At 44.0% G+C, this 17251-nt stretch overlaps 1 protein-coding gene across 2 annotated transcripts in view; it reads left to right on the top strand.

Moving 5' to 3' along the window:
* Window positions 1-358: 358 nt before the first annotated feature.
* The window catches only part of LOC310855405 (aldehyde dehydrogenase, mitochondrial-like), a 46313-nt gene continuing 29420 nt past the window's right edge, over window positions 359-17251 (top strand). The window contains exons 1-8 of one of the 2 annotated variants that reach the window (XM_083760386.1): window positions 359-719; window positions 1271-1383; window positions 1535-1638; window positions 1729-1903; window positions 2118-2229; window positions 2560-2645; window positions 3286-3356; window positions 3563-4027. In XM_083760386.1, coding sequence (XP_083616512.1) covers window positions 393-719; window positions 1271-1383; window positions 1535-1638; window positions 1729-1903; window positions 2118-2229; window positions 2560-2645; window positions 3286-3356; window positions 3563-4027 — 1453 coding nt within the window. In that variant the 5' untranslated portion in view covers window positions 359-392. Of the gene's footprint in view, window positions 720-1270; window positions 1384-1534; window positions 1639-1728; window positions 1904-2117; window positions 2230-2559; window positions 2646-3285; window positions 3357-3562; window positions 4028-4076; window positions 5950-17251 lie in introns of those variants that run through there. The other variant, XM_083760387.1, reaches the window with a different exon arrangement.

Below are 17251 nucleotides of genomic sequence, written 5' to 3'. Positions count from 1 at the left end.
TATAATTCGAGGACTTTTCTGTTTGGATGAATGGGCTCTCTATGGGAAGTGTCACGTAGGTATCACATTGCTGGCAAGATGGCTGCAGTCTGAATATAGAGAATTCTGCTTTCCCGATTGGCTGAGCATCCCATAATGGGTGTGCCACAGGGGGACACCTGTTATAGTGGCACATATGGGGGGGGGGGGGGGGGGGGAGCTGTGTGTGTGTGTGTGTGTGTGTGTGAGGGGTAGGGATTGGGTATATTCTATCCCCGAAGGGGTATGCACTACTAGTGTAAGATAATTCTGATTATCTCAAATAATTGCAATAATTGTGACACCAGCAGGTGAATCTGGAGCAGCATGGAGCCCCACCGGGCGATGGCACCTTCCCGTTCCTCCGGCTCCCCATGTTCCGACACGTCCTCAAGCCGGTGGTTCCGCCTGGCCTGTTCCGTCCGGCCCCTGGTAAGGCGCCATTTCCAGACGCCTTGACCAGCCTGCTGTTCCCGCCAGAGGCACTGCCCCCTCCGCCACCTGCGAGAAAACCTCGGCAGCCCACCGTGGAGGTTTGGTGCGGCGACGATAAGACGGTGTCGGTGCGCGTGGACCGGTTCAGGTTGGGATCGTGGGCCTCACCGGCCCTGTTCCGGCTGGGCTCGTGCTCGTGCAGTGAAGTCACCCCTCAGTTCCTTTACTTCCACTACAAACTGTCCGAGTGCCAGGGAACGTTCACGGTAGGTCATTCATTATTGTTTATTTACTGTGCATCATCAATGGTGCTCAAACCTTTACATTTCAAGGACACCTTGTATGTGCATTAGACCACAGTACAAATGAAACCAAATTAGTTACAGACACGCAAGGGTTCATTTGGTTACAACCTATTATTTATTTAGCTGGGGACCCCCTGGAAACCCTTCCAAGGACCCCTGGGAGGTCGCAGGACCCCACTTCCGCCTCTGACGAGACGGAATCCCAGTCTGCCCCCTCTACCTCCTGACCCACTGCCACTCAATGTTTGAAAATGCAATACACTGGTTGGCAATAAACACAGATTTTGTTTAATTAATTATTAGATATTTTTGGGTGATTTTTGCCTTTTATTGATGTATATACATTAGGTTGACAGGAAACGGGGAGAGAATTTGGTGGGGGTGCCTAGGTGCCCATACCGCTTACCAGCCTAGGTGCCCGGACCGCTAGGCCGGCCCGGGCGAATTTATTCATGCATCATCATTCATCTTGCTTCTCTCCCTCTCCCATATTCTGTGTCTCTCTCTCTCAGACCGTTAATGGTCCGTTGGAATATAGAAACTCTCTGGTCTTCACCCCTCCTCCTCAAGGCCGCGTAGTCAGAGCTGTCCCCCTTGACCTGCCAATCTACTGTCACTACAACAGGTAGGCCTACTGTCCTCTACGTCTAAAGGTACAGTATTGTCCCATGCATAGCCCTACTGATCCAAACGTGTACAGGTGTTTCATATATCTATGTGTATGTATGGATGTACCTGTATGCTCCTTTTTCTGTCATGTGTCTCTTGCATTTCAGGTTCTACTACTCGTACAAAGTGGGTTACAGACCTCAGTCCAACCCCAAAGCCTATCTGAAGAGCATCAGGACCAAACGTAGCTTCAGCCTCACTGTCTGCGATGGTAAAACACACGCACACACACACGCACCACATGTACTGTACTGTATGTAGTATGCATGTGCAGAATTTTAACGTCCAGTCTTATATTCAGCTCAGTGGCGTCCGCTGCTTCCAGACCAGAGTTTCACTCTGGGGGAGACAGTGAACTTTGTGGCCCGGACTGGATCTCTCTTAGTCGGCGAGAGGTTGTACGTGGACTCCTGCTTCATCACAGCCTCCAAAAACCCAAAGAACATTCCTAGCCTGCAAGTCATTACTCAATTTGGGTGGGTTGTTACACACACGCATACACGCACACGTGACGGAGGAACAGACCGACAAATGGTTCTCACAAAAATAAAAGCATCATTTGTCATTCATTGGTCATTGAATATTTATGGGGATGTTATTTTTATTTTTTTCTGGGATTGGCACATTTGAACTTGTTTCGTTTTTACATGAATTTGCCATTCTTATGATTCTATGTACTGTGCTCTCTAGCTGCATTGCTGACAGTAAGAGACAGGGCAGTAATTCCCGCTTTTGGCCAGCGGAGTGCAGTGCTGCGGTGTTCTCAGTGGATGCCTTTATGTTCCCTGGATTCACTCAGCAGGTAAGAGTTGATCTATTTCAGCAAAGACACGTTGGAGTTGCCCCTCGTGACTGTATTTCAGTATAAAAGAATGGCAGTGGTGTAAAGTAACTAAGTACATTTATTCAAGTACTGTACTTAAGTACAATTTTGAGGTACTTTTACTTCTACTCCACTACATCTCAGAGGCAAATATTGTACTTTTACTCCACTCTCCACTACATTTATTTGAAAACTTGAGTTACAACCTTAATTTGTAGATTTGGATTATTATTACAAAACATACACTGAGCACTTGTGAATTGCGAATCGGTTTTACACATAATTTTAAGTGTGTGTGTGTGTGTGCAGCTCCTCTACGTCCACTGCTCCATGTCGGTAGGCTCCGCGCCCTCCAACAGCTCAAAGTCGTGTACTTTCAACACGTCTGCCAGCAGGTAAACAATCCGTTTTCCTGTACAGAGAAATTATTATTATAAAACATAAAAACAAGCAGACTCACCTCCCAATCTTCCGCTGTAGTCTGAAAACTCACCTTCAGCCTCCATCTTAGCCTGTAGGACTTACCGTAGCACTTGCCCTAGCCTCGACGACTTTACAAAGGCTCAATTTATTTTATTGTCATTTAGATTTGTCATTTAGATTTTATGTAGACATAGCACTTATAGTGTATACTCATAGTTTAATTGTACAGATATTCTACTGTTAGATGGATGTTAGGTTCTTAGCTTGCTTATGATGAGTTAACAATGGAATCTTGTGTTTTTCGTCACTCAAAATCCCCATACATGGGGCGTTTTTCGTCACTCAAGATCCCCATACATGGGGCGTTTTTCGTCACTCAAAATCCCTGTCTCCCTTTTGACTGAAACCTGTCCATTTAAACTCTAGACGGGCCTGCCCCAAAGCTCTATGCTTACTAGGGGTAGGTGGGTGGTGGGGAGGACATAACAAACCGGGCCTGTATATGTGTATCGGCTAAATTAGTGAAATGTAAATTTACTGTAATCGTAATTGATTAAAGCTGCTGATTGGCCAAATAATCTGATAAGCCGACTCTGATTGGCTTGTGTTTAGGTGGGAAGAGCTGGAGGCCCCTCCCTCTGTGTGTTCCTGCTGCGACTCAGTGTGTAGAGAGAAGAAATCCTGTAAGTCCAAAACACACTCAAACTAGCCCAAAGTACACGCAACCTAACAATTGTATATTGGTGACAACAATGTTTTTTTTAATGTATTTTATATAATGTGTTAAATGTCATCTTTCTGTGTATGCTAAATCTACTGGGAATAATGATTTGGATACAATGACTGTCTGTATCTCTTTCTTTCGGACACTCCCCTCCTCTCCTCTCAGGGCCATCCTCTGTCTCTCCAGCTGTGAGGAGTCTAATCAGCAGTGTGGGTTGGACAGTCAGGGAGGAGACGCCAGACGGACAGCAGATCGGAGACACAATCTGGACGAAGACGCCGTCTCACCAGGCAGACCATCCCTGGACAGCAGAGACGACAGGAGAGCCCTGGACAGCAGACGTGACAGGAGAGGAGGACGTGAGGAGATACGAAGGTCTGAATATTCCCCGGGAGTCGAAGCTCATCCCCAAAGAGGAGGTGATGTCTGGGGAGAGTTCTCAGCTTTATTCTGCTGGGGAGGAGGAGTGGAAGAGGTGGAAGAACATTAGAGGAGGTGCAGAGGAGGAGACGACCACCAGACGGCTTGAAGTCGAGAACGCTGCCAATGTCAAAATGGCCACGATGTCTCAGGACAACCGACGAAGAGACGGACACCCATCACGGATGGAACATCATGCAAGGGCTACTGGTAGGAGTGCTGGTCTGTCCAGTCATACCAGCGATGACACTCCAGTTCGATATGCACCTACTTTTAAGGCTACTGAGTTAGTGTACCGCTTTGACACTAGCAGTGTTACTAGCACACCTGGTTTGATTTCTAGCAGCACATCTAGTGTAATTCCTACCAGTGCACCTAGTTTTGCCACGACTGCTATTGCTGGACCTAGTTCTACTAGCCACAGCACTCCTACAAGTAAAATTAATTCCAGTACCAGTGATGGGACAACAGGTTCTAGTAGCGGGGATAGTAATGGTACCAGGTTTGATAGTGGAGTTGGCATTGGTACTGTTAATGTTGGAAAGACTACCCGTGATACCACTACTGCTAGTGCAGTTCAATATGCACCTGATTATAAGGCCACTGAGTTAGTATACCTCTTTAACACTAGCAGTGTTAGTAGCTCACCTGGTTTGATTTCTACCAGCACATCTAGTGTAATTCCTACCAGTGCACCTAGTTTTGCCAACCGTAATGTCTCTACAGCCATGACTGCTATTGCTGGACCTAGTTCTACTAGCCACAGCACTCCTACAAGTAAAACTAGTTCCCGTACCGGTGATGAGACAAAGGGTTCTAGTAGCGGGGATAGTGATGGTACCAGGTTTTATAGTGGAGTTAGCAATGGTACTGTTGATGTTGGAAAGACTTTGGTTCCTAATGTCACTCACCAGAGTGACCCGGGTACCACTGTCCTAGATTCTGATCAGGGCTCAGAGGACCATATGAGTGAGGCAGTCGGTGGACTGGAGCTGTTGGCTTCTAGTACGGGCTCCAAAGCCATTAAAACTGGTGGGGTAGATGCAGTTGACATCAGAGAATCAGCAGGGACCAGGGAGAGTTCAGGATCTGAGGATTTGGACTGGGCCAGCTTGTTGGAACAGAGTCTATCCGGACCAGACAATGCACCAGGGATACAACTGGGCAGGTCTGGTTCCAGAGCAGGTCCAGATGGTTTTGATTTGTTTGATAGTCTGTGGAAATCGGAATTGTCTACTGATCCAACAGGGACCAGTTCTGATCCCAGTAGATTTGAAGTTGCCAGTTCCGATGGTTCAGTATGGACCAGGTGGCCAGAATCGGATAAGTTCTCTGAACCGGCGAGCAGTGAAGATAAGTTATCTGAACCGGCGAGCAGTGAAGAAGCTGTATCAGAGGTTCTAGTGTCCAGTAAAGGACCAGTTCACTCATCTGCCACTGTCATAGTTACCACCAAGGTTTCTGAGACCCAGCAGTCGGCTCGTGGGGAGCGGGCAGCATTTGAGTCAGAGCAGGAATTGCAGTGGGAGGGGTCTGCGGAGGAGAACCCACTGCTCTGGTTGGACGGGGAGTTGTTATGGAACCAATTGAATATGGAGCCATTGGCGGAGGAAAAGATTGGGATAATTGGAGATGTTAGGTTTTCTGATGAGGAAGTTGTGGCCAAGAGAAGGGAAGAATTAGGTGAGCTAATGGACAGTGTTGAGAGGGGAAAAAATGAGTTGGGCAAGGAAGAGAGCAAAGCGACGGAGAAGGAAGACAGGACAGACAGAGGTTTGTGGTTCAAGGGCATGAGGAGAGGAAGAGCAGAGGTTTTAGAGCAGGAGAGGTTTAGGAGCTCTTCGGAGTCACAGTGGGGAGGCCACAGCAGACCAGAGCAACAGGAGGAGGTGAGACGGTTCCTCCTGGGAAGCAAGGAGCCAGGAGGAATGCCAGAAAACCAAGACCAAGTGATCTCCGGAGTCGTCCTGGAACACACAGACGACCAAACGGACAAATCCTGGAACCTGGAATGAAGAAAGTAAGAACTCTGAAAGCATTCACATGGAAAGTCTGCTGTAGAACTGAAGACTCCTTGCCCCCGGGGAACACCTTGACAGTCAGACCACAAGGAGTTGTTATGGAAGAACCTGGTGAGTACAGATGAAAATGTTCAATTATGTTACTTAATTTGGTTTTGCTACAAACGTGCCAAGCTTTCATTTCTGAATAAACAAAGTATCTGCATCTGTCTAGCCTAGCAACACGGCGTATATGAAAAAGGTCTTGACTCTAAAATATACTTTTGATTCTTCTGGAATCCAGAGAAAAGGATTTTGTTCTAATGAACATCAAAAGACTTGCAACAAGAAAAAAATACAGGGAGTGTTGCATGCTTTGTTAAAGTTACGTTTATTTGCTACATTATACTGAAATTTGAAAGCAGAAAATAAAGTGTGACCATGACCAGACTTCATGCTTGCTGTTGTATTTAGCTCATGTAGTGGGTTGATTTGTAGCTCTGTCAGGGGTCATAGTAAGGGATTATTTTCAGGTGTATGTAATCTAAGATTAACCCCATATATTGATGTATGTGACTGTTGTAATTTGGATAATGTGACTGATCCTGGATCTGTTCTTCTCTAGGACAAGCCTGTGGTATGGACCAATGTTTCCTCGTAGAATTTGGAGATTTAAATGAAACATTTTGAATGTGGCTATTTCAATAAATTATTTTGATATTTAAACTAGTGAAGTGCATCCTGTTTTACTTACGTACATAATTTCAGGCAGTGACCCGCCCCCTCAATATCCAATACCTAGTGCTGGTCAGTTCAAATATGGAGTATTGAGGCATTACATTTTGTTTAACTCTGTTTCATTTCAAATAGCCGCTATTTTCACAATTCCCACCTCCTAATATTTGACAATTTGGCCAATGTGTAATTTCAAGGTATTAAAAAGATCCTACCATACCATGTATACACCTACCAGATACCATCTATACACCTGTACTGTCTATTTTCATTGTAACACAACAAACCACCCGATATCCCAATTAATTGTCATGCGTCTACAGTCTACACTAGCCCCGTTTGGAACCTCACCCTCCGGCCTCGGAGCCAATAGCAGAGGGTAAGGTTCCAAATGGGGCTAATATTGCAACAAAAAATCCTACAGTCCAAAGTTCATATAGAATTCTATTGGAACTTTTTTTAATCCTACAGAATTTTACTAGAGGTCATTCAGGGCTAGCTGCACTCAATGTTGTATGGGCGGATTCATACTCTTATTTTAGAGCCGAATAAAAGTCGGTTCGGCTCTGTAGAGCCTACAATGTGACATCATTTGAGGTTCGGGGGGTGGGGCGGGTACCGTCCTAAAGTCGGCTCTTCGGTGCTACTGAAAATTTCGCTCGAGCCGAAATCATTTCGGCAGTGCCGAAACAGCAGTAATATAGGAGTTGTATGAATCGGCCCTTAGTCTGTGGCAAAAAATTGACAAAAATATCCACCACAAGCCAGCATGGTGCCTGTGTAACCACTTAACAGTTACTGATCATCCTGACAACACACACATGACAAAGAGTTCCGGGGAGAAAAGTAAATTAACTTCCAAGCACAAAACGAACCCCAGCCAGCACAGTCGGGACCTGGACGAGTGACGTCTCAAATGGGGCCAGATCGAGTCAAACCAAGACTAGTCAGATCTGGCCCAGAATAACCTGATTTCAACCAGCATAAATTCTGCCAAACTAAGACGGACGTCTTCAGTGGACGTCCATCTTATATGATTATATGATCATTGTGAAAAGAGGAACTTTTTGAGGGGAATCATTGTTATATCTTGTCATTATTACATATCAATTGCAATACATACAAGGTTTGATACGGAGAGATAAAAATAATTAATACAATTAACCAGACCATGAATAGGAAACTAAATGACTGCACAGGTATCTATTTCAGAGGATAATTTCTCTTGTGCCGTGTGTCGTGAGATATTCAAAGATCCCGTGCTATCGTGTAGCCTTAGCTTTTGCAAAGCCTGTCTGCAGGAATAGTGGACGCACGAGAGAAAAACGAATGTCCACTTTGCAAGACTGTCTTTTTGTGGATAGTCCATTTAAACCCTAGACGGGGCTGCCCCAAAGTTATTAGTGCAGCTGCCTCAACGGGCCCGGAAATTAAGGCCCGGCCCTACCTGGGCCCTCATCAAACCCTGTGCAGTGTACACTCAAAACACTGCCCCCGCTGCCACCCATAAATGTCCATATATGGAGCTGACCTGTTCTTACATTCCATATGTTGATCTGACCTCATAAAACCCTGTACACTCAAGACACGCTCCATATATGGCCACGTACATGTTGATCTGACCCCCCCCCCATGCCAAAGCGCCAGCTGTCTGTCATTTTCTCCAATGTATCGCATTCTGGTGGATTATATTCAGTCAACATTTAAAATATGAAAAAGAAAACTTCAAATATTCTACCGAGACCTCCATCACACAAGCTCTCTCTCTTCCACAATTCAACACTAATAACCATGTATTTCATTATTAAATTATCACATTTTTTTAAATCATCTATTCTATTGATTAGTCTACACCTGTATATTATAAATGATTTGCAGTTGGCCCTATCAAGAACAACGAGACTGAGGACTTTGTTTTGACCTTTTTAACTTGGTAATTGTCCTTTCTGGGTCGCAAGTTAACCTTTATCTAGTTATGAATAATAAGCTCTCAGTGGACTGGCTTGGTTTCCATTTGTCAGTCAACACTAGCATTTACTATATTTACATGAATAGTTCCTCATACAAGAACCCGTAAGCCAGTTCAGTTGCATTCAGATGACCTCAAAGAAAACAAAAACATCTGAATTAGACATTTAATGGCGCAAAGAAAACCACTATTACAAAACAAATCATGTACAAATAAACGCAGAATATAGAGTATCGTTGCTGTCAGGCAGAAAACAGCCATCTCCCTTTTTTACTTTAATTAATCAGTGTGGGTTTTAAAAAGCACATTCAAACCCAAAGCATTGGGGTAAAGTGATGACAAGCACACATTCAGCAATATCTGACAATGTATAAAGTCACCATACCAACTTTGATGAGGCAGTAAGTATCGCATTGTTTTTCCTTAATAGTTTGGACGTAGCTGGTTTCTGCCCGACAGAAGAGATATGAAAGAAAAACCTCTGATAGAGTATCAACAAAGAAATCATCTATCAGTTTTTCAACTTTTTCATGCCAAGGACCTCCAAACATTTGCTGTATTTGGCCGTGGACCCCATCTGAAAACGTTTTGTGCTAAGGACCCCCCAGATGAGAAAACACAATTTAAAAGTTTTCTGAAAAACGTATGTCAGTTTTAATGGGTTAATGTTATATACATAGCACCCGGGGCTATACTTTGCTCCTTTTCCCCCTCTAAACCAAATCTCACCCCCAAAAATAGGGTAGCTATGATTCATGTGACGAGAAAACAGTAGCCTATATATACTTATTGAAAAAAATAAAAACAGTATTTACAAATACCATACAAATAAAAGAGATTAAGAAAAGAAACATTTAACAGCACTTGAAAAATGTTATGTGGATCTCGGGATGCAATGATCCTTCATTGTGGTAACTAGAGCTATCATTTCTTGCACGTGTCATTGTTTTACTCTTATTTTTTTTTGTTTAGATGTGTATGCAGTGAAACTGGGGCAGGTATGTTCCTTTTCGTCATACCTCCTTTTGGTCGTGGGCATATAATGTCTTTTACCTCGTCAGAACAGAATTTTCGGATCTTGCCAAAAAGATAGTGCTGCCTGATCAAACTCACTCCCGGTGGAGTTTGGACAGGAATATCTGCTGAAGGGCGGACATCAGGGTTGTACAGCAGCTGAAAGTCCAATGGCTCTGCGTCACTGTGTTCTTTGGCCACAACCATACCAGGTCTCTGGGCATCAAAGCTGTAACAGAATAGAATCAAGATAGTTCATTTAAGAATTTGTATTACTGTAGTATGTTACGTCTTTTTAATGTAGTGTTTTTGTTGGTATTGTTTTTTTGTGTGCAAGTGTCTGTTGGGGGCATGTGGGAGAGGTATGTTGGAGCGGCAGAGCATATGTATGAGAGTTTAGTTGTCATTGTACGTAAAATTATAACAACAAACATAGTTGACAAAAAACATATCTAGTAAATTGAACACCTTTTGCGCTAAGGACGTGTATACATATTTTCTAATGAATCCACGGGGTGTCTTGAGGTCCTTTTTAATTATATCAAACTATATTACATTTTTTTTGCCCATGCCTTCTTCAGTGATCTACCGCCTCAGCCAGCGGTGGCTCAGGGGTAGAGTGGCTGGATGGTAGCCGCAAGATTGCCAGCTCGAACCCGGGCTCCCCCAGAGCTAGTGTCGAAGTGTCCTTGAGCAAGACACTGAACCCCTAATTGCTCCTGGTATTGCTGGTTGGTGCCTTGCATGGTTCCCGTCGCCATCGGTGTATGAATGTGCATGTGAATGGATGCACAATCTATGTAAAGCGCCTTGGATCTAGGCGCTATATAAATGCACCATTTAGACATGTTTCGCGCATGCGCACTACTGTTCACTTCCTTGTTTGCAGGCCGACAAATGTTGCTCATATCTCTGAATCTACGGAGCTCTCCATGGTTTTGATCATAACGCCCATGTTCTGTCCTCGTTTGGAATATAAACGCTTCTGGAGAGACATCACATCACAGCGCGAGGAATTAACTGAAGATTATGCCTCACAGTTTTGGGGGGGGGGGGAATGGAATTAAGGCAGGGCTTTTCAGAGTAAATTCTGCCCAATCTGCTTGGCACTATGGTGCCTTTTATGAAAAATTCCCCGGCCTAATACGTGTTCTTAATATATGAACTACTGTCACCAAGTGTGATTTTCACTAATGTTTACTAAATAGAATAGTGTACAATGATAATTACCTGAAGTGCCGGTATCTCTCAAAGTGAGGGAAAGGTCTGAAGTATCTAGTACATAGATGCTGGTCCCAGTCATGTGTTTCAACAAGCACGGTTCCATCCTCCAGCCCTACAAGCTGGGGAATGTTCAGTTGCTTATCAGGAGTGCTGTCCCTCACAACCCCAGCAATGTCTGACAAAGTCTGCACTCTGGTCTTCCTTAAGGCCTGCTTGACCAGTCCAAAGAGCAAGTCGGGGCCAGACAAGTCATGGCCTGGAATCCGGAAGTGGAGGTCCAGCTTCAGGTGAAGTCTGTGCATCGTCCGCCAGGCACAGTACCATAGCAAACAATTGTTCCTGTTTTGCGCACTGCTATTAAGGTTCGCACACGTTTCTCCAACTCCATAGTTGTTGAAAAAATTATGCATTAAGTTTATGACCGACTTCCTTGGTAGCATTCCTTCGTCGATTATATAACTCACTTGCCTCGGCATCCCTCCACAGCAGACACCAAAAAGTTGGCACTTGCGTGGAATAAAAAAATACATGGGCCCAGGATGTTGAGGGTCAGAAGGGTAGTGCACCTGAGAGAGAAAGATAGACAGAAAGAAAGAAAAACAATAATCAGATACATTCAAATCAACATCTTCATAGTATTGTGCTTATTATACCAAATCAATGGTATGATAATTAATATTTGTTTTCACCTCTTGTGCAAAATCGAAACTGTAGCTCATGGTGATCTTCCTGCTGGCAGGTCTGGAGGGGCCCAGCGACAGATGTGAATCCTCACAGATCATGCCACATTTAGCATTCATCGCCTGGTACAAGAAGTTCTCTTTTTTGACAAGGTTGGCATGCTCATGCTGCTCCCGTATTATTTTGCATAATTCCAACCCATCCGTCAGGTTGGCACGAAACTTCTGCTTGCTATGGTGGCACTGAATGCACAGATCTGTCTGGGGTCCCTTGCTTACTATCTGAGGGAGGAAATACTCCCACATGCTTTGGAAGTGGATCAGCCCAACAACAGGCTCTCCTGCAAAGACAGAAATGTTATGAATACCTTACAGCATTTAACCACATGAATCCCAGCATCCTGGGCATTCTTATATATATATATATATATATATATATATATATATATATATATATATATATATATATATATATATATATATATATATATATATATATATAATAGGTGGGACCTTAGGACCTGGGAGCTCAGAGCAGGCGGCAACAGCCTTTATATGGCAAGAGAAGCTCTGTGAGAGCAGAGAGAGTCGCGTTTGTTCTCATCTGTCGGGTGTGGTTCAGTCCTGGGTTGGCGTCGCTCACCGGTGGCCAGCACAATGCGGGTTATGTTTAATTTGTTTGTTTCATGAGTTGTTTTATTTGTACTTATTACTGTCACTGCACTCCACAGTTTCTGGTGGTGCTGTGCAGCAGGACTGCTGGGAACCGTATAGCTTACTGTTTATGCACTTTAGCAAGAGTTGGAGGTAGGAGTTAACTTATATGTTGTGTAATAGCAACCAGAGACATAATACATAATAGAGTTTATTGCATTCACCCAGCATGGGTTATGACTAAACCTACATTGTTGTGATGTGTAAATAATATGATTTTGTAGCGCCTCCCGATGTGCGGTTGGCTTGTGCCGGCTACGTCCCTGCCTCTGATCTGCTCTGTCATAGCTATAGCGCCACTAGCTAGCCAGATAGGCGGTACAATGAGGTGTCAATAAACAAGGAAGGAAAAGAAGAATCAAAGCGACCAAATCGGTCAAACAAAGATTCAAAATACTTAACGGCTTCCGCGCCACAGGAGATATTCGCAGCGGTATTTATAGGTACTTATAGTTCACAGATTCAGAAGCCCTCAAAGGAAAAAAAGTCGTCAAAGAGCGCAGACAGGCGTTATCCACGGTGTTTGTTTTATTTATGTCCGCGTACCAGGTGGCAGGGTAGAGCTGGAACAGGACCCCATGGTCTGGGTCTAAAAAATGTCAGAAACTTCAGTACCATTGGGTTCTGCTTGTAGGGCTAGGTCAGCCCATGCTCTATGGGCCTATAGGTAGGAAGATGGGCGTGCCAGTATATTGTATGTATTGTTTGTAATGATGATGGTGCTCAAGGAGTAATTATATTTTTGTATATTGTTGTAGGCTGACACTGGTGACGCACAGGATCGTGGTCAGCAGGCAGCCGCTGCTCTTTTCCTTTAGTTTATTTTATTGATAGTTGCTACTCAAGTGCCTCACCGTATGACCAGTTGATATTAAGAGTCAGATCAGTGTACCTTCACAAGGATGACCGTACTGTTCCCTTCCCCCCCCCCCCTTTTCTAAGTGTGCAGTGTTTTAACAGAGTGTAATTTCATTGGTGTGTGCGCATATTAAGTCGATGATTTTAACCTTTTGCAGTGGTCTATTAGTCTTATCAGTGTGCTGTGTTATCATTCTTATTAAAGTCTTATTGTCCCCGGTCAATGAATGTGTTGGTTGTACACCCAGTATTCTTGCTAAACCTTATGCTGATATTTAAATAAAGTGTTCAATGGTTGTACACACAAAAGCCTCTGGGGGGGGGGGGGGGGGGGGGGTAGGGCCCGGGCTGTCAATCTCGCCTCGGGGCCCGTGGGACCTTCCAACCGCCACTGGTCTCTCCCCTTAAAGAGAGTGGCGTAGTCAAATTGATTTATCCCAAAGTATTATAATTTATCAGTGTCCATCTGGTCACATATATATATATATGTCATGGCCACGCAAGTGCCATCTAGCATACAACATTGTTGCATGGTAGATGATCTACCATGCAACAATGTTGTATGCGAGTGGGGCCTAAGAGTTTTCAGAATTACAGTAGGCTACATTTCAAGCACAGCTCAATACAAAGACTGTTAACTGTGAGTGGACGACCCAATAAAACATTAGGCCTACACTTGTTTACAAGAGGGTCCACCTTGTTCAAATCATAAAGTATGTGGTCAATGCATGGACAACAGCGTTGACCTCCGGAGTCCGAAACACGTACAAATGCAAAATATAAAGGTGCTTACCCTCTTGCCCCAAATGTTAAATAGGCCTGCGGAGTGCTTGTGCAATGTATTAGTCCGTAGTTTAAAATAAAAAGGCAATTTAATCCCGTCTGTGGCGGAACGCCATTTCCCCCTCCTCGTTTACATTGAGCGAATTTCATGTATTCACCGGACACGCCCCCTCACTGCCGCCATTGGCCACAGACGGGATGAAAACACTTCTCGTGTGTGTGTCAAAAACTCAAAATCGATCTACGAACGAGAGTACTATTCATTAATCTATACGAATATATCTGACGTAGAATGAAATGCATGGTTACGTTTCGAATCAAAAGTAAACAACATTGAACTCTTCTACATACCAAGCTTTTTCACTGCATCTTTGTATAAACCCCACACTGTGGCTTTGTTCGTACTCGATGGCAGCTTCCACGTGGATACATCATCAAAGGGTGGACGGGCAGGGTGAAGTCCACGCAGGATAATGGAGTGGTCCTCTGCATAGTTCAGCATGAACCGCACAGCTCTCATCGCATCCTCCTCGGGCACGCGACTGAAACCGTATGACTCAAACTCAAATAAGCCAAGTGCCACTTCGCTGCAGCAGTCCGAGCTACAGCAGTCCATGATTCTACAGCCTTAAAGAATGTGCACAGGGATAAATGGTGGTGGTGGCAGTCTCAGTCTGCACTCTGAATGTTCTTTCTCTGCCTCTGGTCAAAACAGCTCCTTTATTTATGCTTTGAATGTCGAGTCAGGGACAGTAGCCTGGGTAAACCCCTCCCCCTAGGGGGGGGGGGGGGGGGGGTTAAGGCAGGGAGTTGGGGGTTAACTTCTGGCGGGCTCGGCATGAGAAATGAGCTAATCAATCAAACCCCTCCCCAAACCCAGTGGAAAACACTAGCCCTTGGTTATTTACATTATAATCCCACTTCATTATCATCATTGTGGCTGTGGGTCTATTCTCTTCACACCAACATTAAGTGATTTGCATTTTAACAGACTGAGAAAAGAAGACCCCTTTTAACTAGCACTTTAAAGTGGGCCCAGGATTCCAGGAATGTAACATAGGATACTTGTGTTCACTTCACCTACCAACTGTCATTAAGTCATGTGAATCCCTTGACTCATTCAATCAAAACCGCTCTCAAAGGGCACCTACGGACAGCTGCAATTCGAAACTGGCCCCTGTAAAATCTGATTGATTGATTGAAATATTTATTAACAGTTTGCAGAATTACAGTAGCCTACATTTCAAGCACAAACTCAATACAAAGACTGTTAACTTTGAGTGGACGACTCAATTAAGCATTACACTTGTTTACAAGAGGGTCCACCATGTTCAATTCATCAAAACATTTAGAGACGTACAAATAGACACTTCTATATAGTCAAAGAACAGAACAGGAATTCATCATAAGGGAAGCAAAAGGGGAAAAGAAACATACAGTGAAAGTTTTGCGAATTGCAGCCATCCGTAGGTGCCCTTTGAGAGCGGTGTCGAAGGAGTCAAGGGATTCCCATGTCTTAATGACTGTTAGGGCGTTCCATATTTTGGTGGCATAGGAGCGAAAATAATTTAGTCCCTTGTTTGTGCCGAATATTGTACATGGTTTGTTGCACTCCCTCTGGTGTTGTGGGTGTGGACTTCGTTAACATTAAGGAAGTATTTAGACAGGTACATGGGTATCTTTGTGGTGTATCGAATCTTGTAGACCAGACCCATTGCAAGATGCTGTACTCTGTCGTCGACCCTAAGCCATTCCAGCCTGTCAAAGTGGGCAGGGGTGAGGTGGGTTCGGGGGGTGAGGCCAGGTAGTAGCCTGACCAGTTTGTTTTAGGAAGTCTGGAGCCTTGTTTTAACTGCCTTTGAGGTGCTGTGGTACCAAGAGGTGCATGCATAGTCAAAGAAACCTTGTACGAGGGCTCCTGTTAAGGTCTTCAAGGTGTTTTTGATGACCAGTGAGGAGATCCTGTAAAGGAATCTTGTTCTTTGATTGACTTTTTTGATTACGTTGGTGGCCAAGGTAGGATTGCATCCAGCTCACTGATGTGCTATCAAAACCAATAGCTTTTAGCTTGTTAACCAGTACGGAGTGGTTCACAGTGTCAAAAACCTTTTGGAGGTCCAGCATGACCATGCCGCAGTATTTGCCAGCATCCACCTCGTGTTTGATGTGGTCGCTCAAATAGAGGAGGCATGTGTCAGTGGAGTGGGATGTTCTGAAACCAGATTGGAACTCGTATATTAATTTATTAGTGGCAAGATACTTTTCAACCTGTTCATAGACTATTTTTTCCATCACTTTCGAGATGGAGCTTAGAATAGAAATAGCGCGTTGCCGGGTTCTAATTTACTCCCTTTCTTGTGCAGGGGGGTTACTTTGGCCAGTTTAAAATATTGGGGGACCTGTCCCTGTATGATGGAGAGGTTTACTATGTGGGTAATGATTGGAGCTATGGAAATGGCTGAGTCTCTGATAATTTGGAGGGAATATTGTCATGGCCAGTGCCAGTGGCATTGTGGGGTTGGAGGCACTCTGTTTTTTAAGTACCTCGATCCTCAGTTGTTACCATTGCCATTTTAAAATCATCTTTACAAACACCTATAGGTTTTTGTAGAAGGCTTTGATGTGCTCTACACCGAAACGCCCAGAGTGGGAGGGCAGTTTGTTAACCAGCGTTGTTGCAATGTTTGTAAAGAAGATGTTTAAGTAGTTGGCTACATCAAGCTTGTCAGTGATGAGGGTGTCATTCAATTTGATGTATGTTTGTAAACCTGGTTTTTAGTTTCTGACCACAGCCTAGTTGGTTGTTTAGTAGCTTCCAGAGCTCCCAAGGATTGTTTTTGTTTCCCTCTGCTTTATCATTGATAAAGTTTATTTTGGCTGATTTGGTCATGGCAGTTAAACTGTTTCTTAGCTTGTTACGTTGGGTTTTTAGGATGCCCAGTTGGGTTTGGAGATCACTGTCACCATGCTGCAAGTCAGTACGAGTAATGTATTCAGTATGATGGTGAATGTGCATGCACACACCACCACCGTGTTTGTTTCTGTCATTTCTAATGACTGAGTAATTTTCTATTTCAATCTCAATAGAAAATCTCTGGGTCATCAAGTTTAGTTTCAAAGAAACACAGTATGTTTGCCTTACCGTTTTGAAACAATTGTCTGATTTCAGCCATTTTGGGACTGAGGTTGTTCACATTCAAATGAAACAGGTGAAGACCGTTAGAGGCGACAATAGTGTCGGTGTTGAAGTAGGCTGATGTGTGAATGGGGGAGGGCGGTGGAATGTGGGGGGTGCTTGATTGTACTGTAATTCTGCAAAATAATTCAATCAATCTTTTCCTCATATTGTACAATTGATTGATTGATTGATTGATTGGAAAAAAAACTGTAAACAGTTTGTAGAATGGGTACATTTCAAAGAAAATAGGCCTACATGGGTCAATACAAAAACTGCTAC

Source organism: Protomyctophum parallelum, assembly GCF_964188405.1.
Source record: "Protomyctophum parallelum genome assembly, chromosome: 3".
Taxonomy (NCBI): Eukaryota; Metazoa; Chordata; class Actinopteri; order Myctophiformes; family Myctophidae; genus Protomyctophum; species Protomyctophum parallelum.
This window is presented reverse-complemented; position numbering and strand designations above follow the sequence as displayed.